This window comes from Acomys russatus, chromosome 24 (genome assembly GCF_903995435.1).
Source record: "Acomys russatus chromosome 24, mAcoRus1.1, whole genome shotgun sequence".
Classification (NCBI taxonomy): Eukaryota; Metazoa; Chordata; class Mammalia; order Rodentia; family Muridae; genus Acomys; species Acomys russatus.
This window is the reverse complement of record NC_067160.1, coordinates 56,494,102-56,518,092: the sequence shown is the minus strand read 5'-3', so window position 1 is coordinate 56,518,092 and position 23,991 is coordinate 56,494,102. Positions and strand designations below refer to the sequence as shown.

Sequence of the window (23,991 nt, the reverse complement as noted above, 5' to 3'; positions counted from 1 at the left end):
CTCTGAGACTGCCATATAACATCCCTGTGGTTAACAAGAGCTCGCACAAGGAGATGAAACAAAGTTAGTCAAGAGACAAGAAAGGCCTGACGAACAGAGAAGGCTAGAAGAAACTGCCCCCAAGAAGCCAGGGGTCGTTGTAACATATCCCTGCCTTTTGATGCATGTGCAGTAGGCAGCCATTAGTGTATTTTAAGCAGGAAGCTGATTTGTATTTGAAAAAACTCACTCTGGCTGAAAGGGAGAGAATCAGTGAGAGTGTGTGGGGTGGGCTGCTGCGGGCCCCTAGAGGAACAGATCAGATGGTGGCACACACTCAGATGTTAACAAGGAGATGCACCACACAATCGACTCTGGGGAGGCTGTCAAGGTCAAATCCACAGAACCCCGATAAGCTCCTGGAGACACCTATGCTTCTAGTCATGACATGGGACACAAAGAAGCAGCTATGAAGAGTGAGGTGAGGTCAGAGGTTGATTGTGGACCCAATGAGTTGGAGAGACATTTAGGATGTCAGGTGGGTTGACATAAAGGTGAGTTGGGTCTGTGACAGCCATAGCTCCTCTTCCACTCTCTTTCTCTAACAGTCCTTTTGGTTCTTCACAGAATCATCCGAACCAAAGTGCAGCAGCCATTCAACCTCCCCATGGACAGCTGTGTGGCCACCAAGTCTCTGAGCCCAGGACACACACTGAGTGAGTGTGCTAGGATTTGGCTGTCCCCATACCTTTGAATGTAAGACCCAGTCAACTCACTCATACAGACACAGACACACAAGAACATATGAATGCTCATATGCCTTACATGGACTGAGTTACTACCCCTCAGGTGAAGTCTACATCAATGCTCATGGGAGACTCACAGGAACATGAGGAAATGGACACACTTCAGACAAATATCATTCTAGGAAGCCTTCTCACCAACAGGCCCTCGGAGTGAAGGACTCTGGCTCTCCGGGGCCTCTGCCCACCGCATAGCCTGCTGCTTTGAATCCATGGTGGTGGTAGGGGCTATGAGGGGTATCACCCCACCATTTCTGACCCTCTCGTTCTTCCATTGCAGTCCCCAGCTCAGCTGTAACACCCCCAGAGTCACCCCAGTCGGATTCCTTGGGCTCTACCTACTCTATCAACGGGCTCCTGGGGATTGCTCAGCCTGGCAGTGACAACAAGAGAAAGATGGATGATAGTGAGTGCTCAGGGGACCTGTGGGTGACATGAGGCACAGGAGACCACTTTGCTCAAGCTTTGCTAGGAAGACAAGCCTTTCCCCCCATGGCCTTGGTAGGGCTCTGAGACCCCCTATTCACAGGAGCATGGGTCCTCTCCCTTAGCTGGCCCCATTCCCACCTCTTCAGGCCATGGGCTCTTCTGTTTTTGGCTACCTTGCTCTGGTGGCTTGGCAGAAGGGTTTCCTGAAAGCTTTCTTCCTGCCTGGGGGCACTAGGTGACCAGGACAGCTGTCGTTTGAGCATTGACTCACAGAGCAGCAGCAGCGGTCCTCGAAAGCACCTTCGTACGGACACCTTCAGCCAGCACCATCTCGAGTCACTTGAGTGCCCATTTGAGCGGCAGCATTACCCGGAGGCCTATGCCTCCCCCAGCCACACCAAAGGCGAGCAGGTAAGAAGCTGGGGTGCAGGAGATAGGCAGGGCAGGCGAGGGCCAGGGCAAAGCATGTTCTGTAGTGATCAAAACAACTCCAAATTGCTTCCATGGGCTCAGAGCACACACACACACACATACACATGCACACATATGCACACACGCACACACACACACACATGCGCGTGCACACACACACACACACACACACACACACACACACACACACACACCTTTCTGCCATCAGTGGCTTTCTCCAACAGCAGAACTGGGCCCATAATTGTGGTTAAAACTCACACCCTTCTTATGATGACGTCGCTACCACTCCTAGCCCCACCTTCAGCCTGTTCCGTGGTGTAGCTTAGGATTCTGACTCATGTGCTCAAGCACACCAGCCTCAGCTACACCTCTCTGGCCTTGCACACCGTGTGCCCTCCTTGTAGGATGCCCTTTTTCTTCCCAGCTGGCTGTGGCCGGAGCTAAATCACCCTCTCTTTGACTTTGTCCCTGCTCCTCACCTATAATTCACCACTTTGCCCCCTGTCATCCTTCCTGTCCCCCACATGGCTTCTATTGACCGGTCACAGTGCTTCCTAATAATCTAATGACCAAAGGAGTAAAGGCGACAGACTTGAGGACAGGGCAGCCTCTTGAGACACCTCTTCCTATCTTTAGACTATTATTATTATTATTATTATTATTATTATTATTATTATTATTATTATTACTTTTTGTGGTGATAGAGATCAAACCTAGGACTTCACACACACTAGACAAGCTACAGGGAGTTTTCCTCTCTACATCTTAGGACAGGAGAAATGGGTTACAATGGGATGGCTTCTGTAAAAAGCATACAGAGATGTGAACATTCCCATACTGAGGCCAACAAATATCCCATAATGCTAACAACCACCGAGAGACATTTAATATTATCAGCCAATGGTTCCAGTGTCTGTCTCTGTCATCCTATCTAGTCCAACAGGCCAGGAAACTCTTTGGGGGGGGGTATGGCCTGCCACTCCTCTTGGCTTGAGGCGAGCCCATAAGTACACCTTTAAGACCCGAGGGAGACAGCGATGATGATGCTAACAAGCACTGGAAACATTGCCAGCGAATGGCCGGGCTTCTGGCCCCATGCCAACCCCCACAGCTGGGCAGGCAATATGCGTCAGTGATTTTTATCAGCCTTGCCTATGACAGCTGTGAGTGGTGTAGACAAAGTTGCCTATCAGCAGGCCTGGGTGCACATCTGATAATCAGAGCATGGCTCCAGAAGGCAAGTGTTGAGCCTGCAGAAGCTTCTTCTATGGTGGTAAGCCTGGGGAAGGCAGTGTGCAAATACTAGCTTCCTTTGGAGAAGAATCAAGCCCTACGGAGGAGACCCTAGGTACCCGCTAGGTCCCAGAGCCATTTCCTGGCTTTATCTCTGAGTCCTCCAAAGGACCTTGTTTGGTTAGAGAGAGCTCCTGTATTGTGCTGGTGGATATGCATGGAGGATCTAAGGATGAGAGACTCTTAGAACTACAGGAGACTTGGAGACTTGGTGGCCACACAGCCTAGCTCTTCAGTTTGTATGAGGGTAACTCAGGGCCTGGAGCATGGGAGGGCTTGGGAGCAGATGGCTGAGGCGTTAAGGCTGCCAGCCCTAGTTTCGTTCATCAGGATCAATCCACCCCTGCCTATTTTTGACAGCATGATTCCATGGATGTTTTTTGGTTGGTTTTTGTTTGTTTCTTGGGGGGGTGGTGGGTTCCAGACAGGGTTTTTCTGTGTAGCCTTGGCTGTCCTGAAAGTCATTTTGTAGAGCAGGCTGGCCTTGAACTTACAGAGATCCACCAGCCTCTGCCTCCTGAGTCCTGGGACTAAAAGCGTGCGCCAGGATGATCTTATGTAAAGACTAAATGGGGCAAGAGCATTTGAAAGTCCTCAGCCTAGAGAAGTAAACTGTGCTTCAGCTATTCCTCCCTCCTTCACCCGCTCATGAGACTGGACCGTGAGGGGCAGGGACCGCCCAGCCTGAGCCTTGCTCCTCTGCTTATTGTGTCTGACCGTACCAAAGGAGCACGCTCGCTCATCCAGGCACAGAAGCTGTGTCTTTGTGAGGCAAGACGAAAGCAGGTACTTAGCATGGGACAGAGACGTACACTTCTTGTCTGGGAAATCATCGAGGGTGAAAGTGACCTCATTTCTCACTGCGGTGTCACCCTCGGGTGTTGTTAGAAAGCTGTAAACTCTTCCTCTATATTGTAAACCCACCATCATGTGAATCAAAAGAATGGGAGAGACTGTTATGAAGACAGACCAGGAATGTGGCAGTTACTAGCTCTTCCTGTAGTGGCAAACAATACACCTATTATCAGTCCCAGCTGAACATCTGTGCTTACTGAGTATTATAGTGCTAGGCAACACTTTATTTAAAATCACAATTAATATGTAAGCAGTCTTGTGCAGTAGATTCTAGGACCCTCTATTCTTTCTTTTCCTTCCTTCCTTCCTTTCTTCCTTCCTCCCTCCCTCCCTCCTTCCCTTCCTTCTCTTTTCTATTTTCAAGACAGGGTTTCTCTGTGTAGCCTTGGCTATCCTGGACTCCCTTTGTAGACCAGGATGGCCTCGAACTCACAGAGATCCACCTGCCTCTGCTGGGATCACAAGTATATGCCACCACCCCTGGCTTAAATGCAGGGAAAAACAATCAAGGCTTAGAGAGAGTCCAAATAGACCACAACTTCCTGTAGATTGTTGCAGAATTAAAACCTAAAGTGATTTCAGGACAGAATCATTATGCTCGCCTGTCCCCAATTCAAGTTCAAGCCCAGAAAAAAAAAATTCCAGTCATCATCAGCAAGCTTAAGATATTGAAAGCAAAACCACCCAAATCTCTATATAGCTTTACTTTTCTCTTTGGCCTGGGTTTGGAACGGAGACTTGATTTTGAGTAAGTGTTTTGCTGTCAGATCAGCACATTCACAAGGCATTTCAAACTTTTTTTTTTCCTCACACTCTCTAGAAATTAGATATTTTGTTCAATTTCATTAGAGTCTAGCTCTGAGCAACTCCACCCCGCCTCTAAGTAGGCCCCCTCGGAAGAATGGAACCAAAGTGCCATTTAGTCAGTAATTGCTGCTACGTGCTGATGGTGCCCTGGTGGCCTCCAGAATTGACTGCAGCTTCCAAAAGTGCCCTGCATGCAACCAGGAAGCATTGTGACTCCTTAGAGAACTGAGCTCACTGGAAATTACTGAAAACAATCGTCTTCAGCAGAGCTGTTATATAACCACGGACCATGCCTTGATTCCGGTCTTGCACAACAGTTCATACAGTGCTTTTTTGCAATGTGTGACCTGTGTGTGCGGAGTGGATGTGTGCTGTCTCTCCTTGGGAAGGACAGCAGGGAGCTGAGGGGAGGGTGGGGTATACCCATTCCTGCCTTTAGCCTAAGAAATTATTTTCTGAAGGACTGCCTTAGGCCATACATATGCTCACACTGGAATACCAGTAGGAGTTGAAACAAATTCTTACAGAACATAACCCCAAGTACTTGATAGAATTTTTGGAAACAAAATGAATCCTATGTATCTTTCACAGTGACATTAAATGTTTCTATTTGCATGTAAAATATAAATGTATCACAGTCTTGCTGGTTTGTCTCACTGGGTCTGACAGCAGTGGGAGCTCTTCGCAAGTGTTAGACCTGATCGTTGTCATCAGTTTAGGGTAGCTGTTGATAGCAGGAGCCCCAGAGCCTGAAGCCTCGCTTCACCTCACAGGAGAAGCTGCAGCGAGTCTTCAGTGGCACTTGCACTTCCCAAGCAGGAATCAATGATTAGTGAGAGGTTCTGAGCAGCCTCGCCTGCTATCAGCTCCGGCCCCAGGCAACCACCTGTGTTTGGGGCCTAAACCATGTGAATAAATAGGAAGGAGACCCCAGTGCCCACTAGGGACACGGTCCTCTGATGGCCACTCTCCGGGCACGTACCTGGGCTTCCTTGCCACCAGTGGGCCTTGAATTCTGGAACTTGGATGGAGGAGCCCTAAGCCAGGTCCTGGGAGAGTTCCAGGGCTTTGTGTGAGAGAAGGTGCCATGTTGAGGTAAGAGAGAACAAGGAGTGAGCATTTACTGGAAAGACTAGTGTCACCTGCTCCAGCGACAGACAGCAGGGTCAGTGGGAAGATGGGCTTGTTCTGGGTCTTTCTCTACCCGTGCTGACTTCCCTTTGTTCTCCAGGGGCTGTACCCACTGCCCTTACTCAACAGTGCCCTGGATGACGGGAAGGCCACCCTGACACCTTCCAATACACCTCTGGGACGCAACCTCTCGACTCACCAGACCTACCCTGTGGTGGCAGGTAGGATGCCCAGAGGCTCCTGGACCATCGGGGGAACTCTACTCTGAGGGTCAGGATGGGCTTGGGGCAGGGGAAGGCAAGGCGTCTGGCTGGCAGGAGGAAGGTGTTTGGGGGTACTGGCCTGGAAAGGAGAAGTGAGGCTATGCTGACTGGGCCCTCAAAGTGGAACAAAAGGGTGGTACCTTCAGGCTTTGGCTCCCCCCCCCCCATCTCCTCACTCCCTCTGGCAGGGAGGGGCTGAGCACACACATACTTCAGTCTCTCCATCCATCTATACTGGCAGAAGGCACAGCAGAGAGGCAGAGCCTTCAGCTCCCCATTTCATGCCATCTGAGGAACACTGTGTAGCCATGGCTCCCCGTCCTAGCCTCCTCCTACAGCAGCCAGGCCTGCCTGTCCCCCGTACCCTCGCCATACCCATCTCACGGCTTGGTTTGCGCATGCTCCTGCCCCATCATCTCACACCCCTCTCTCCTTGTTGTCTCCCTCCCTCCGGCAGATCCTCATTCACCTTTCGCCATAAAGCAGGAAGCCCCAGAGCTCTCCAGTTCTAGCTCCACCCCTTCCTCTTTATCTAGCTCCGCCTTTTTGGATCTGCAGCAAGTCGGCTCTGGGGGCCCAGCGGGTGCCTCGGTCCCACCCTTCAATGCCTTTTCCCATGCTGCCTCCGTGTACGGGCAGTTCACGGGCCAGGCCCTCCTCTCAGGTACGACAGGGAGGTCCCGGCCTCTGTAGGTGTCGTGGGGTGGGAGGGAGGTCCTTAAGGCCGTCCCAAAGTCCTTTGGTCTGAGGCTGATCCCATCTTTAGCCCAAATCTAGCTCACTTCACCGCCCTATTCTCCACTTTATCAAGCCCATGATTCTCTCATGTCAGGAGCCAGAAATAGCCGCTTTCGGAGTGCATCTTTCCAAAAGCCCATGGGAACATAGGGACCCATACAAAGAGCTAGGTGCTCTCACGTGGGAACCTTTCTGTACAGGTTCAAAAAAGAAACAGACAAAACGTGGAGGGGAAAAGGCTCTTGAGCCAATTTCTGGATCAACTTCCTGAAAAGGAATGTTGAGTCACCCTCTGTGGCTACCTTCACACCCAGGGGAGTGGCAGTGCTGTTAAAGGGCACTGGAGTATCTCTCTTTAACCTTGGTGACTGCCCAGCTTCACAGCCAGAGGTGGTTGCAGTGCTTGCTCTGAGGTTTAGAGCTTGAAATAGTTTAGGGACCTCTGGAGCAAACCCCTTGAATTCTGAAAAGGAAACAGCCCAGGAGGAGGAGGAGGAGGAAGAGGAAGAGGAGGAGGAGGAGGAGGAGGAAGAGGAAGAGGAGGAGGAAGAGGAGGAGGAGGAGGAGGGCCTAAGCACAGTTTCCAGAACAGGGCTGGAGGCTGACCTCGCAACTGGATCTCCCAAACAGAACCTTATCCCAACCACTCAGGACCTAAACAATGTCTGAGAGAGCCATGTCTGGTTTGGGCGCAGGCAGAGACACACAGGGAAGGGTCTGGAAGTTCCAGAACCAAGAAAGGAAGAGAGCTAAAGAGAGCTAAAGTCTCCTGTGTGAGAGAGTTGTCTCCATTGAACACAGACAGTAAGTGACAGAGAGCAAGCCTCCCTGTCTCCTGCTCCCAGGCCCTGCCGCCTTGAGAGGTTAAAGCAGAGATAAGTGAGAGAAACAACCTGGCCTTGGACAGTCTAGGCCATCTGGATCAGTAGTTGTCTAATATTCTTAAAATGAAAGCCTTTACCAGCGCCAGGGGTCCCAACCAGAGCGGCACACCTGCTCCATCTGAATTCAGAGTGCTGCCTCCGGGAGCCACCGGCCTGAGAAACCACAGCAGCGTGACTTTGCCCGCCACTGGCTCAGACGTTCTAAAGTCCCCGTGATCTAAGCCCAAGCATGCCTTCTTATAAATGACAGCATTTTCTGTCTGTCTGGCAGCCCGGCATATTTTTTTTTCTCCCTTTTTCTGTGCATCCATGCGTCCTTGTGATGGAGATGGGTAATGTGAGGACAGAAAAGAAAGTGGTTAAGGGTTGGAAGGAAGGGGGGGGGAGGGGGAAGCGTTGAATTGGAGTTTGAAATTTCAAGAGGGTGAAGTCAGCAGAGATGGGTCATTTGTTCTGAGCAAAGTGATTAAATGCACAAACCTGTGCGCCGAGTGAAAGTCTGTCAGCCAGAGAATATGGAATATGGTGAGAGGAAGAGGGAGCACACAGGTTGCGCAGCAGGGCACACTGCTTGTCTGTCTCGTGGGAAAAGGAGGCCAGGCCGGAAGCAGGCAGGAGATGCAGCTGAGGGTGAAGGACAGGGCCTCAGAGCAGTCCTTCCATTACCCTGTGAGCCGCAGGCGTGCCTGAGAGGACAGACAGTAGCTCAAAGCACAGAGAAGCCATCACTGACGTAGGCTGCCATTTAGATTATAGTCAGAACAGCCCAGGGCGAGCTCCCTCAGCCCGAAGCCCACACTGTCTCCTCTCTAAAGTTGAAGTGTCCCTGTCAACACCCGATCCAGGCTGCTGCCGCTCCCAGCTCTGCTGGCTGATAATTTAGTGACACGCCCACTCCCCAAGTGGGCAGCAGGACTAGGAGGCCACCAAGTCCATCCGCTAAAGCAGCCAACAGCAGATACCAGGCGGTCACGCAGGCATTAGGTAACCAAACCAGGTGACCTCTACAACCAGGCCCAGATCTGATCACTCCTGAGTGGCTGGCCACAATGTTAGGAATTTAGTACAGAGGCAGAGGGCCTAAGAAAAACACAGAGTGACCAGGCTTGTGGCATCTGAGGGGAACAAGAAGTGTGGTAGTACACATCTTTAATCCCAGCACTCAGGGAGGCAGAGGCAGGCTGTGAGTTCGAGGCCAGCCTGGTCCGCAAAGTGAATCCAGGACAGCCAAGGCTACACAGAGAAACCCTGTCTATAAAAAACAAAACAAAAAAACCAAAACCAAAACCAACCAACCAACCAACCAAACAAACAAAAAACCCAAACCAAACAAAACAACCCGCCCCAAAAAAACCCAAAAAACAAAACCAGGAAAAAAACCAACCCTCCCGCCCCCCCCCCAAAAAAAGGGACAATGCAGATGAATGTTAATGCTTAAGCTGAGTCTGGGGGAATCAGTGCAGATCTCCGCAGAGACTTCTAAGGCCTGGCCTGACCTAAATACCCATCACTTGGCTGAGCCCGTTAGAAATGGGATGATCTTAAGAGCCTGGGACCAGTCCCTACCCACCTGGGAATGAGATAAAGCTGAGAAAAAGAAGGGAGCAGAGAGCAGATCACTCTGGGAAGGGAGGGTGGAAGGAAAAGGCGGACTCCTCACTGTGAAATTAGTGCAGCTCCGTCCTCATGGTCTCCCTAGTCTCCTCCCCGTGTGACCCTGTCACTTGCTGCCTCACACACTCCTCTCGGGCTGGGTGCCTGTGAGTGTTGCCTCTGGAACGGCTCCTCCTGAAACATTAGGGACTTTGGAAATAATGAGACTTGCCTACAGTTCTTGTTAGTCCTCTTTAGGACACCCTCCACCTCCAACCCTGTGGATTCCAACCCAGCGGCCATGACAGTGATGCCAAGGACATCCTTGTCCTTGCTGCTGTAAGGCTGGCTACGGCTCAGCTGATGGGAAAGCCGGAGTTAGTCTTTTATCATCAAGGAGCCCAGTATCCTCCTCCGTTCTTTTGTACAAAATATATTTAGTCCTGCCAAAGAGATTTCTGGGTTACCATAAATTCTCCTTGCTATCAGAACAAGATAAGGCATTGAAAAGGGGTTACACAGAGGGCAGACATCAAAGGGGTCAAATGAAATAGTCTAAAGTCACCTCTGCCCTCCAGATTCCTTCCTCTAGCTCATGGCTTTCTGTTCCTGCTCTCTACCTCTAATTAGAATATTGACCCAAGAGTTCTGGGGTACATGGATTTTCCTGGAGAACTCCACTTTGTAGCTCACCAACCTATGTTGGTGCCTATGTCAACATTTTTGAAAGAGGCCCCCATGGGAAGTCTATTGGCGTGGAAAGGAGATGGGGTTAGACAGCAAGGGTACATGTATTATGAAGAGAGAACCTCTGAAACAGAATGGCTAAAAGGGTGTGTCTGACCAGAGGGGAGCATCTCCAGCCGGTGCCTTCTTTTGTTTCTTGGATTGTTCAAGATTCTTTTTATTTTTTATTGTTGTTGTTTGTTTTTTATTTTGAGATGGGGGTCTCGTTCGTTATGTAGCTCTGGCTGGCCTGGAACTCACTATAGACCAGGCTGGTCTGGAAACTCAAAGAGATCTGCTTGCCTCTGCTTCCCGAGTGTTGGGTTGAAAGGCGTGCGCCATCACACCAAGAGTGTGCCATCACACCAAGCATGTGCCATCACACCAAGCATGCGCCATCACACCTGTCGTGGTTCAAGGGTCTTGACTCTCTGAAAAGCTTTGTCTTTTTTCCAGTGCTAGGCATTAAATCCAAACTACACAAGTGCTCTGCCACTGAGCTACACTCCCACACTACAAAATCTTCTTCTTTAAGACATCAAAGCAGATGGCCTGGAGGGATGGCTGAGCAATTAAAATCACCGACTACTGTTCCAGAGGTCCTGAGTTCAATTCCCAGCACCCACATGGTGGCTCCCAACCTTCTATAACTGTAGTTAGTCCCATGGGATCTGATTCCCTCTTACGTTGTGAGCACGTACATAGAGAAAAAACACCCATATACATAAAATACATGAGCAAATATATCTTTTTTAATAAAAGAAGTGGAAGAGAGTTCTATGGCGCAGTTAAGACAGTCTGTGATGGCACAGTTTGGATAGGACAATGTCCTAGAAAAAAATTTGTCTTTCCGGGAGGGCCAGGTTCTCTTAGGGGACGTCTTCAGTGGTCTCTTTGGACCATTGATTCAGAAATCTTTCTTGCTGAGAGAAAATTAGGTGACTGAAGAGAGATGAAGATTAAAATCCCTGAAAAGGGGAACCGAGACTAGGGAGTTCCTAACATTCATGGGGTAAGGCCCCACCGAGAGAGATCACAGGTTAAACTGTGACCCATGGGCAGTACCAGCCTAGATGAAGAAGCTATAGGTTCTGGTGACAGAAAGTTGCCAAGGGAGCAGGGGCCATGGGGCCACAGGCTGCCAGTGCCAGAAAGGACCAGGGAACGACAGACTGGCTTTAGCACATAGATGGCTAGAGAGCTGAAACTAATCTTCCCTCATGGGAGACGCGGACCCTGCGTCAAGATTGTCCACACAGCGCGCCAAGAAACCCCACCAGCCAAGAAGTAAGGCGAACCCAAGATACAAGCTCTCATCTGAAATACATCCCTGTGTGGCTGATAGGGAGATTGTAGTCCAGAGACGTTAAGTAATTTGTTCAGAGTCTCACTTGGATTCAGTCTCAGTTTTAAGAGTCACTGTCTGTCTGTCTGTCTGTCTGCCTGTCCTTCTCCCTCTCCTCATTCTTCTTTGCCCTCCTCCTCCCTCCCTCTAGCTCTTCTTCTTCTCCCTCCCTCTCTTCCTTCTCCCGGCTTTCTTGCTTCCTCCCTCCCTTGAAGTGAGACTTGAGTCAGCCACCCCTCCTCCATCTCTCCCCTACCTGCTGCTCAGCACCCTGCTCCCCTCCCTTCACAGGCGTGGGGTGGCACATCACTCTTTCTAGTACTTAGCCAGGTGCTTCACACAGGGAGGGCCCGGGGGACAGCAGGGACCACATTGCTACTCCTTCACATCAAATTCAAAGTTTATTTTGGGTAAATCTTGTTTATTCCGTATTTTACATATGCCAAAGTCCACCCCCCCACACACACTTTCTTTAAAAACAAAAAACCACAAAACAAAAAACAGCATTTCCAGCCCTTCCTTTCTTCTTCTGCCCTTATGTCAGGTGAACAGAAAACACCTCTTTACTCCAGGACCGTCTAGAGCTAGATACTGAACAAAGACGGATCAATTTGAGACTGGTGTCCAGGTGTCTAGAAATCCTAACGCTGTTTCAAATAACAAATACTAAGCTTGTTTCTGACGGGCCATTTTTCTTCAAGAATTTCACTAAGATGAACATTTCCAGACTGTGTTCATTGCACTAATCTTTGTCTACCCAGAGCATGAGGCAACAGGGTTGAATTATACGGATAACCGCAGAGCTGTAGGGCTGGTGTGTGTAAAGTTGCTCACATTTCACACCCCCCTACCCCCCAATGTGTATATAAAGAAATAGGCTTAGGGTCAGAGTGGCTGGTCTAAGGGCAAACAGAAAGTCATAAAAGCAGGATGGGTACCCAGCAGTCCTCTGATTCCTAGCCTCTGCTCTCTGGAAAAAGAGCAGAACTTGAGTGTGCAGGTGCTGTTTGCTGGGTTGGCCCCACAGACCATCTCAACTTAGTGCCAATCGCATGCTCTCTCTCTTCCCCTATCTTTGCTAAGTCCCCAAGTACCTAGCCCTTAGATCTTTCTTAAGTATTCCTTGAATGAAAAAAAAAAATTGTTCTCACGGGTCAGAAAGAATTAGTCACTATGGGGGCTGACGATCCATAAGGTTTCATGGTATGTACCTTGCCACATGTTATCATTAATTAGGTACGCCTTCAGGAGGGTCAAGTATGAAGGCTCTGGGAGGGCATATGGGAAGAAGGGGCAATCTGACACAGAGAAGACAGGTCTGGTGAGTTGGTTGACAGGACTCACAGCAGCCCTAGGGAGGTGGAAGAAAACATTTGGGCCAAGTAGTTATTATCTAACCCAGAGCTCCCTCTAACCAGGAATGAACTTCTGAAGTTCCTTCCTTTATACTGGGGACACACAGCAATGTCTGGAGATGCTTTGTGATGTCATACTGGGTGGGAACTTGTCCTGGGATCTGGTGGGTAGAGGCCATGGATTCTGCTCAATACCCTGTGATGCACGGGTCAGCCGTACAAGAAAGAACTTGCCAGTCAATTCCCACTGAGATGGAATTCTACAAGCATCTCTAAGAACTAGTTTGCCCAAGTAATTCATTACTCACATTGGAGCATTGTAAGAGCGGAATGGCCACTGCTAATAAATGTTGTGACTCAGTGGTCATCACGTGGGCAGACCTCAGAAAACCAGGATGTGTAGATTCTGGTCTGGACCCATAGAACAGGGGTGATGAGAGGCAAGCAGGCAAAGGGTTCTGGTTATTGGGCAGAGGTGGATGGAGAGATTATCAACGGGTCGGGTGAGGTCTCCCAAGAAGGGAGCTTTCGTTTCCTGGTGTGAAGGATGACAGAGCCAAGGAGGTGGAGTTTCACAGGAATGCCTCAGTGTCACTAGGATGTAGGCATGACACAAATCACAGATGAGCAGAGATACAGCAGGAGTGAGACATCCTAAAAATGGAATTTTAAAGAAGTATAATTGATAAGAATGCCACTTATGGTCGTGTGTAAGCATTAGCAATCGCTCAGTGATGTTTCCTTTAATGTCAGGAATAGTCAACATGTTTTGTGTCTCTTACTATTCTGATTAAATATAGCTACTTGGAAGTCCAGGCCAGCCAGTAGGAACTTCATCTCTGGTTGATAAGCAATGTCTGCCACATATTCCCGAAAGGGCAGATGTATCACCCATCTACCTTTGTTTCAGAAAGCCTGGTTTTTCATTCCTTTGAAAGCTGGGTGAAAGTGATGCACTGAGTCCAGGGCCTCTCGGGTATTTATGTAGTGGTGCCCAACACTGAGCTGGGCAGGCAGATAAAGACTAAGAAGACACCACCCCTGGCACCCAAAACTTTGACACTTTTGTGGAGCAATAAAATAATATTTGTGAAAATAAAGCTACTGGGGAACGGGGAACAAAGTAGGGCTACAGTTGCAAGAGCCTCTTGCTTGGTGAGCCTCTGCTCTCCAGAGAAATCAAGAGCTTGGGCTGAGAGGAAAGAGAAAGTAGGGTTGGAGAAGAGCTGTGGCTCCAGCAGCGTTGCCTGAGGAGAGCCTGGATGAGCCTCAGGAGGGTAGGATGGTAAGAATGGGAGCCACCTATACACCAACTCATGACTCTTTGATGTCTTTTACCAGGGCGAGAGATGGTGGGGCCCACGCTGCCTGGATACCCACCGCACATCCCCACCAGTGGACAGGGCAGCTATGCCTCTTCTGCTATCGCAGGCATGGTGGCAGGTAAGGGTTGAGGGACTGGGCATAAGCATTGCAAAAGGAAAGTGTTGAAGGAATAGGGAGGCAATAGGTGACAAGAGATAGTCTGTGTCCTACTTATGGGCTTCTGAAAGAACGCTCAGTGGGTCGCCTTCATATAAACATCTAGAGAAAATCCCCAGTGCTGTCTTCATTCCTTGAGTCCTCTTGGCTTAGCATTCTTCTCCCTTCTCCCATGTAGTCAGAGTTATGGCCACATCCCAGCTCCCCTACCTCCTCCTTCTCTTCTATGGCACTAAACAGGAATAGTATGCAGCAAACACTATGAGATAAACAGGAGCCTAACCCATGGCTTCCTGTGGTTTGAATCAAATCAGATGAACCTCAGTTTACCTCTTCAGTACAATCTGAAGTTGAATGATAATGATAATAATGGTGATGATAATGATGATGGCGATGATGATGGTGATGATGATGATGGTGGTGATGATGATGGTGATGATGATGGTGGTGATGATGGTGATGATGATGATGGTGGTGATCATGATGATGATGGTGGTGATGGTGATGGTGATGATGATGGTGGTGATGATGATGGTGATGGTGGTGATGATGGTGGTGATGATGATGGTGATGGTGGTGATGATGGTGGTGGTGATGATGGTGATGATGATGGTGGTGATGATGATGGTGATGGTGATGATGATGGTGGTGATGATGATGATGGTGATGATGATGATGGTGATGGTGATGATGATGGTGGTGATGATGGTGATGATGATGGTGGTGGTGATGATGGTGGTGGTGATCATGATGATGATGGTGGTGGTGATCATGATAATGATGATGAAGAAATGAGTGAAATACATCTTCCTTTGCATTCCACACCCACTCAATGATGAGTAGGGCCCAGGTTCTAACTACTCTGAGGTAACCACAGAGCATGAGCTAAGAATCCTTCTACACAGTCATTTGGAATGTTCTGGAATTTTATTTGACAGTCCATTTGATGTCTGTCTGCCAGTCATGATCTAATGATGACCCCAGATTTCAGGGTCTGGACAAATGAGTAGGACAATGACAGCTTCTTTGGGAAACTTTCAGTCTTTTAGGAGCCCTGTAGGAAAGCTCCAGGGATGGATGAGTAGTTAGAATGGAACCATTTCCACTGCCCAGAGAGGTATAAGGGCCTGAAGGTTTTTGGGAAGGGCTCTGAACTCAGGCCATGTGTGACCCCTAATATCAACCTTCTACCAACCTCCCTGCCTCTGACCCTAAAAGACTTGGCTCCATTCCACTAACCCTGCTTCCCCCACCCCACCCCCGGCAGGGGTTAATATTTGCCAGCCACCCACCTCCTCTGGCTACCCTGTACACGGGCAGGTGGGCTGAGTTCTTTTAGGCTGAGCGAGGGGAGGGAGCAAGGAGTGGAGGCTTTGCTCCCTGGGAACCTGCTGAGCTGGCACTTGTTGCTGCCCCCGTTACCGTGGCGATGTGCTTAATGCAGCGTTGAAAATACAGAATACTGACTCCTCTCTCCCTCCTGGCCCAGGCTCCCTCTCTCCCTCCCTGCCTCCCTCTTGTGGAGCGTGAAATGAGATTGGTCAAGATAAAAAAGGAAAAGATTCGGTTATTTTTTTTGAGTGTGGATAATGGGGTCTCTCAATCAAAATCCTGGGCTCCAGTCGGCCCCCTCCCTTTCCCAAGCCCTCCCCTTTCCCTGCCGCCTCCTAGAGGAGAAACAAGCAACACAAGTCAACCCCGCCCCCATTTCTCTCAGTTATGAATGATTCTTAGGGGCAGGCCCAGGGCAAGGGGTTCCTGGGGCCAGAGTAGGCCATGAAATGTGGCTGGAAGGCAGGGGAGGGTTGCTTGAGGAAGACCTCACCTGGAGTGGGTGCTGTGAAGTACGCTCTCACATGCAAGCATACGTGTACAGTGTGTGTGTGTGTGTGTGTGTGTGTGTGTGTGACACACATACATGCACACAAGCACTCACAACACCCCCCATATAGACCACAAGTAAAATTACAAAACGGAAGGGTCTCATCACACACAGTGGATGGGGTTTCCGGTAAGCTGTGTGCACACTAGTTTTCAGGAAATGCAGTGCCATTAAAGTGAAACAGCCAGCTCCTAAGAGCTCTCTTGTGCAAAGGACTTCTGAAGGAATGTCTTTTGTAGAAAAATAACATCATATCCATCTCTCACCACTGCCTGCGAGCTCTCAGTTGACTGAATAGGGAGTCTTTCCATTAAGGTCTGTTAACTCATTAAGCATTTCCTGCATGCAGGAACCTAATAAATGCTTCAAACTAGGCATGCCAGCTACATTCTTCAATCAGTTTTCTGAAGGAATAAGTGATAATTCATTATACGTTTTTCCATACCTGGCTATTACACGCATAACTTTATTTCTCTTTCATCCTTATAGTAAATCTGGGAGGCTGTTAGGCTCCAAGGGTTATAGCTAGGAACACCAAGGTTTATAAGAGCCAAATGATGTGCTCAGGGATGAAACTAAGTGACTTTTTCAAACACAAATTTGTTGCTTTAACATCGGTGTCTTTTCCCATCTCTCCCCCCAACTATATCTCATCATACAAACAGTTAATGGCTTTCATATCCATTATAAAACAGAACCAGTAGATTAGATAGTTAGGTTCATCCTGACATCAGTTCAGGTTTCCTCCACACTTTCATTTTCTCTTTCTACCCATCTATCTTTCTATCATCCATCTGCTTATTTATTTATTTATTTTATTTATTGGTTTTTGAGACAGGGTTTCTCTGTGTAGCCTTGGCTGTCCTAGACTTGCTTTGTTTGTAGACCAGGCTGGCCTCGAACTCACAGTGATCCACCTGCCTCTGCCTCCCGAGTGCTGGGATTAAAGGCGTGCGCCACCACACCTAGCTTTATCTGCGCATTTTAAAAATCTATCTTTATATATATATATAAATATATCATCCATGCATCTTTCTATCCATTAGTCAGTCCATCCATTCATCCATCCATCCACCCATCCATCTATCTATCCACCCATCCATTCATCCATCCATCCACTCATCCTCCTATCCATCCATCCATCCATTGACTCATCCTCCCAACCATCCTCCCATCCACCCATCCGTCCATCTACCCACCCATCCTCCATCCATCCATCCACCCATCCATCCATCCATCCATCCATCCATCCACCCACCCACTCATCCATCCATCCACCCACCCACTCATCCATCCATCCATCCATCTACCCACCCATCCTCCTATCCATCCATCCACCCACCCACCCACTCATCCATCCATCCACCCACCCATCTTCCTATCCATCCTCCTATCCATCCATCCATCCATCCATCAACCCATCCTCCCATCCTCCCAATCATCTTCCCATCCATCCATCCATCCATCCATCCATCCATCCATCCATCCATCTATCCATGCATCCATCCACGCATGCATACTTCTTCTTTTTCTCAGTGTGCTCATACTTTACCTACCCCCTCTCCATCCATCCAGTTTCTCATTGTTAATGCTTGTATTACCCAATTCTATCTAAACCTTGAACCCTTCTGTATAATCACCTTTTCAGTTAACTAATACTAGGCCTGCAGAAATGCACAGAGCATGTCCCTCTGTTTGTGATGATGGACAGGAATAAGCAGTGAACACGTCAGTGAATGAATAAACATAAAGGTAACCATGCAAAGGCAATACAATGTGGTGATGCAATGAAGAGCTGCAGGAAGAGGAGATAACTACTTTAGATTGAATATACAGGAAGCCTTTCTGAAAAGATTTTCACAGTGGTCAGTCAAGTGATAAACTGAAGCTGACCATGCCTAGCCCAAAAGAAGACCAAGTGCAAAGGCCCTGAGGCAGAAAAACTAATTTAGCATGACAGTATACAGAAAGAAGGTAAGCATATTAGAGAGCCCTGAGCACTATAGAGAGCACTACGGAGTGCAGAGAACTGGGGAGCAGCAGGGCCATGTTTTAGGACACTAGTCAGATGCTTGGGGAAATAGACTGTAGACACAGAGACAAGTTAGAGGATCATTGCTGTAGCTTTAAGAGACAACAGTTGCTTTAGCTAGGAAAGGAGTGAGGCACTCACTATGTTTTGGTGACAAGTAGAACAGAAGCTCCCAGCAACTTGACTGCAGAGATGAGAAATAGAGGCGAAACTATAGCCCAGGCTTAGGGAAACCTCATGGATGATGGCGGTGAGTATACATGTGGGAAAGCAGGCGGGGGAAAAGGTGTGGCGGAAGTCAGGAGTTCAGAGGCCGTAACAGAGTTGACACGGTTAACCAAATACCAGGCTTCATATCTCAGAAGGCTTTGAGATGAAGCTGGGCGTAGCTCTTCTATATAAGTTGGAGTTCTCACAAAAAAGGGACCAGAGGAGAGTATATAGAAAAAGCAGGCAAGTTGCAAAGCGATTTGGGTGACTAACACAGATTCCAAAGGAAGTGAGAGACCAAGAGGCCAGGGGAAGTGCCGCTACTGAAGCGACCATTGGAATGATCAGATCTGACTCGGAGGCACTTTGCCTAGATAGGCACTGGTCCAATTGGAATAGATTGTGAAGATGATGCCAGAAACCTCAAGGCAGGGAAAGAGGCTACTGGCATCCACTGTAACAGCAAAGGAACAGGCCTCCCTGGGCACAGTGACATTTCATTATCTGTAGCTATATGCAGGTTGACAGATCTGGTAGCAGAAATGCCACACTCCTAGGTGTACTGTCTACGCAGATGCAGCCTCCCTCCTGGCTTCCCAGTGACAGGCCAAGAGGCATGCAGTGTATAGTAAATAAACAGGTACAGATGAGTGACAAGAAGAGAGGGCTAACTCATTGTGTCTCTCCGCTCTTTTCCTTGTCCTTTCGAGATTGCAGTGTGCAGCACTGGGAGGCCAGAGTAAAGGCATGAGATGGGGCCCTCGCTGTACAACCAGGACAGACTTGGCCTCCTCCAACGGAATGCTGAAACCAGGAAAAGGAGAGTGCAGCAACAGTAGACAGGCTGACTTCCCACTGTAGGTTCTAGGAGCAAACACTGGTAGAGGATCATGGGAGCCAGGCTTCAATTCAGGCTTTTCTTTAGCATTGTGGCATTGGCAAGAAGCCTTGAGGCCTTCTGCGTCGAGAAGTTTCTTTGTTCATAAGGAAACAGTTGGATTGGATAGTTTCCTAGTTTTCTTCTTTCTTCCTCGCCCCCTTGTACATGTATTCTCTTTCAGATCTGTGTTTGGGTCTGTCCCCAACCCAAACACCGTGAGCTTGCTGCTTGGTATGGAACCAACCCCTAGACACATAGAAGTTCTTCTCTGGCTTCGTTCCTCCTACACACACACACACACACACACACACACACACACACACACACACACACGTCCTCAACAGGGAAACAGTCCTGCTGGCCCCAGCCCAGGCTGGAAGACTTATTGTCTGACTGATTGAGGTATCCGTTGGCTTTTTTTTTTTTTTTTTTTTTTTTTTTTTTAAGCACTTGTTTCAGGAGAAAATAAAACAAAGCCAACATTTATTGACGCAGCTTTCATCAAGAGCACAGCTCTAAGCATTGAATACTCACCAGCTCACTTAGTTCTCACCAAAATCCCATGAGATAGGGACAAGAGTTTGCCCCATCTGACAGGCAAGGACACCAAGAATGGGGTGGGGAAGAAAGGGGGGGAGGAAGAAGGAGAGAGAGAAGGGGGAAGAGACAGACACACCCACCCACCCACACACAGAGGAGGGAGAGACAGACAGACATGGGAGAGAGAGAGAGAGAGAGAGAGAGAGAGAGAGAGAGAGAGAGAGAGAGAGAGAGAGAGAGAGAGAGGTAGCCAAGCTCAGAAGTAGAATATGGAGACTTGACTTCAGAGCTGAAGGTTTTAAATCTTCCTTCCAAAGTCTGAAGGAGACAAGACATCCAGAAAGGACACAGCAGTCACAGCCACAGGAGATGGAGGACTGTGTAAACGTTCTTGAATATTAAATTGCCTAGAATCTGGCTGGATTTGTAAGTGAAGTCATCTGGTAAATGTTTGAAGGAACTACCTGGAATTTGTAATCTTGAGTTCAAAGGTCAACTCCGTGCTCCACCATTGGTCGGCAGTGCGAGCTGAGACACAGTTCTTCCTCAGGCGTCACTGGAGTTTTCCATTCTGTCAGTTGGTAGTGTGGGGGAGTACTTCATAGGATGGTGGGGAGAGATGGAAAGGCACCGCTTGCAGAGACCTGCTTTGCGAGTTTTAAATTACACACCAGATGATGGGGGTGGTGGTCAGTGCTACGTTGTTGGTGCTGTGTCAGGGAAATCTTCAGTTAACTCTTTTGGGAAAACCAAGGGCCCACTCACAGAAAAAGGGTAGCCCGACATACCCTGTGTAAACGCATGCTCTGAATCTGCCTAAAGCAGGGGCATGGCTCTCCTGAGAATAGATTTCCTCCCTGATCACCAGCCCCCTCTTCCAGTCATGGGCTTCTCTGGAAAGTTCCCTTTGTGCATAGTCCAGACAGCTGAGAAAGTAGACTTTGAATCTGGCTCCTAGAGTTTTGGCAGTTTCCATATGACACCAGATTTTCAACTTGTGTACGTTTCTGGAGTCTCATTTTATTTATCTGGAATATGGGTGGAGCTATGACATCTGCCTCCCAGGGCTCTTGGGGGGAAGGGGGGCTGCAGTGTATGAAGGAGCAGCCCAAAGCGACTCACACGGTAGGACCTTCTGAGCTGCACCATGCCTGCTGTGGTTTTACTTGTCCTGTCTGGTGCCACTCATTTCTGTACTCAGCCCCGCCAGCCCCACAGACTTGTCTTCTTTCCGTCCCAATCCCCATACTGGTATCATGAACCTCACAGGTCTCTTGCTTGTGCCCTCCAACAGGAAGTGAATATTCTGGCAATGCCTACAGCCACACCCCGTACTCCTCCTACAGCGAGGCCTGGCGCTTCCCCAACTCCAGCCTGCTGAGTAAGTTCCCGGGGTTGTCCTGGTCCTCTGATGGGAAGGGGAGAGTTGGGGTAGGGGGGGAGGGTTGGGGTATGGGGGGAGGGTTGGGGTAGGGGATGAAGTCAGGCCAAGTCCTTTTAATGGGCAGGGGAGGGTTGAGGTGGGGAATGAAGCCAGACCAAAGAGTGGACGGCCTCAGCTTAGATGGACCGTCTAAAGAGATGGCAGTTGTTTGTCATAGAAGAAATCAGCAGCGCCACAGTATCTTGTGGGTTTAGCGGAGAGAACAGAAGGCCAAACATTTTACGGTTTTCATATCTGTTCTTTCCACAGCCATGTTTGTTAACGTTTTTATTTTGTGTAAAATTCAGGAATCAAGCCTTGAAGGGCAAAGGTAGAGAGGGGCAAAACTACACTCAGCAAAGCCCAAGGGAGGCTGTCCTCCTGCAGGGGCAGACAGTCCTGCCAGGGGACACGATTCCGGAGTCCCCTGCACACTGCCAGCTGCTCCCCTTCTTGGGAGCTGAGGCCAACATGCCGTCTTGCTCATTAGTCATTTGAAAATGTTGAAAATAGTCCCAAGTCACCACCAACGCTTTGTTCCACCCAGTCCTTAGATTTGGCTTGAGAAGGGAACCGCATTCAGGGCGGAGCTCTGCAAAGTGTGTCTCAGTGATCTTTGAGACTGCTTTTTCAACCGTCTTGCTCTGGGTCTCTGAACTGTGTGGGGAAGATTTTGAGGAAAATAAGTCCACAAAGCCCTTATGGAAATCTTCTGGAGTCTTCCGGAGTGGCAGCAGAATCAGCTGTCTGTCAGAGCAAATCCGAACCAGAGAGAAGCAGTGGTGATGCAGATGTCCAGTTTCGCAGACACCTGGGCAGATTGGTTGGACCACCCATTCCCCCAAATCCCTTCTCCTGTTGTGTGTCATATGTTACAGGCCCAGAAATGACCTGCAGGAGACTTATCTGTGCTCTGTTAGCCAGACACATTCAATTCCATGACAGCTGTGTTCAACTTCAAGTTTAGGCAGAAAGGGCAAAGACAGTGAGGCTGCTGGGGTTAAGAGGACCTTCTTTCCTGGTGAGCTTGGTGGGAGTCTCCCGAGCCCAGAAGCCCCTGGGTCAGCCAGGAGGAGTACAATTCTTTGGGGTGGGGGATCCAGAAGAAGATGCTCTGACCTGCTTTTGTTTAGGCAAGGTTAGAGGGCATCCGAGCCACACCCACTGTGCTCAGTTCTGAGGTCCCCACAAATACACGTTCTCTATTGTCTACTCCTTAAAGCAAAAGAGTGTTGAAGGTCAAAGCAGTCATGAGGAATAGGGGGCAAGAAGCCATCATTTTTCAGGCTAGAAACTCAAAGGTGAGGCCAGAGGAGCAAAGGCTGGAGAGCAGTTAATCTTTGATGCTCGGATGGGCGGGGGGAGGGGGGGATAAATGGTTAACATGTGCTGTCTTAAAGGTCAGCAGATGCAGACCAGGACTATGGTACCACTTCCCCTCTCACCAGCTTGTTGTTTTCATGTGTCCAGGTTCTCCATATTACTACAGCTCTACAACAAGGCCGAGCGCACCGCCCACCTCTGCCACGGCCTTTGACCATCTGTAGTTGTCATGGGGACAGTGGGACCAACCAGGCAACAGGAGGACTTGGCCTGAGACGGGCCCCAGAGAGTCACACAAAGGAATCTTTATTTATTACATGAAAAAACAAAAAACAAAAAAAACCAACCAAACAAACCACAATTCCAGCATTTGCGGCTTACTCCCTGTGTGGTCAATTAAATGACCCATGAAAGTCAGGATGACCTTGAAGAAGGCCAGACTGTCCTCCAGGATTTCTTTTGTGAGGGACAGGCGTTCCAGGACACAAGAACCATCCCATTTCAAAAGAGACACAATTAGAGGAAAACTGTACCCAGGCTGGTGGTACCCACCGAAGGAGAGAAAAAGGGTTCACAAAGAACTTTGAGTCCTGTCTGAGGGTGTGCAAGGGCCACCAGTATACTCGTAATCACTACAACTCCAGCAGTTATGGACTTTGGTAAGCAAGCCCTTCTGGCACACAGTCTTAGCCCAGGGCCGAGGCTCTGCCTGTCCATCATCCTAGGAGCTGTCACCTTCTTTAGCCTCTACCATCTCCTGGGCAAAGTCAACCAGCAACTTTCTGGGGATGTCAGCTGACCGTCCCTTTCCTGTTGCTGTGAGCATCCGCACACCCACCAGCCTCTCATCCAGCCGGTCATCCCTTTGGCAGCAGCGAATCTGTCCCCTGGGCAGTGCAAGGGAAGCTCTGCAGAGTGCAGCAGGACGTGACAGCTGGGACCACATCCTTGTCTCAACAGCCCCGCCAATGCAAGTGTGCTTTCTGCAGCGCCAGCCCATGCAGCCGCCGAAGAGACCCTGAGGCCAGCAACAAGATTCCCTCTCTGGCTCCTCAGCTCCTTACCCACACACAACCTCACTGTAAATACCGCAAATGAAGCTCTGTTGGGGTCAAGCTTTCCCCTTCCCATCCCCCCCCCCCCCAGACTTTGGCCTCTGAATTGTCTCCCTACTATGTTGGGCTTTTCTCCTTGATACTTTTTTTTTTTTTTTAAACAACCTATCATTATCACATGACTCAATAAACCATGACTCTTGGTCTCAGGTTTTGGGGCATCTTGGGGATGGATTTCCTTTAAGCACAGAACCAGGTAACTAACAAAACCACTTAGAAGGTATAGGCTGGGAGGGAGATTTTAGATGCCCTGGCTTAGCGTACTCTCCTTGCCCCTAACATATGTGCAATGCTGGGTAAATCCCTTATCCCTAGTTTTGAGTAGCACTGCTAAGTAGACGGCAGCATAAGGTAAACACATGTCCTTGGGCCATGCCAGTCACACGCTCTCCATGACTGAAATCCAGAGTATGGGGGTGGTGTGTTGGAAAAAGACCCACCAATAGCTAACTATAAGTGGGGTCCCACATA

The 23,991-nt window shown here is 49.1% G+C and overlaps 1 protein-coding gene across 3 annotated transcripts in view; it reads left to right on the top strand.

The window, feature by feature from the left end:
- The window catches only part of Pax8 (paired box 8), a 58,618-nt gene extending 35,004 nt beyond the window's left edge, over positions 1-23,614 (top strand). For 2 of the 3 annotated variants that reach the window (XM_051166399.1, XM_051166398.1), the window contains exons 5-12: positions 607-695; positions 1,063-1,188; positions 1,447-1,622; positions 5,830-5,950; positions 6,450-6,656; positions 13,975-14,076; positions 20,954-21,040; positions 22,553-23,614. In XM_051166399.1, the coding sequence (XP_051022356.1) occupies positions 607-695; positions 1,063-1,188; positions 1,447-1,622; positions 5,830-5,950; positions 6,450-6,656; positions 13,975-14,076; positions 20,954-21,040; positions 22,553-22,629 (985 nt within the window). In that variant the 3' untranslated portion in view covers positions 22,630-23,614. The remainder of the gene's footprint in view (positions 1-606; positions 696-1,062; positions 1,189-1,446; positions 1,623-5,829; positions 5,951-6,449; positions 6,657-13,974; positions 14,077-20,953; positions 21,041-22,552) is intronic. The other variant, XM_051166400.1, reaches the window with a different exon arrangement.
- Positions 23,615-23,991: the final 377 nt, after the last annotated feature.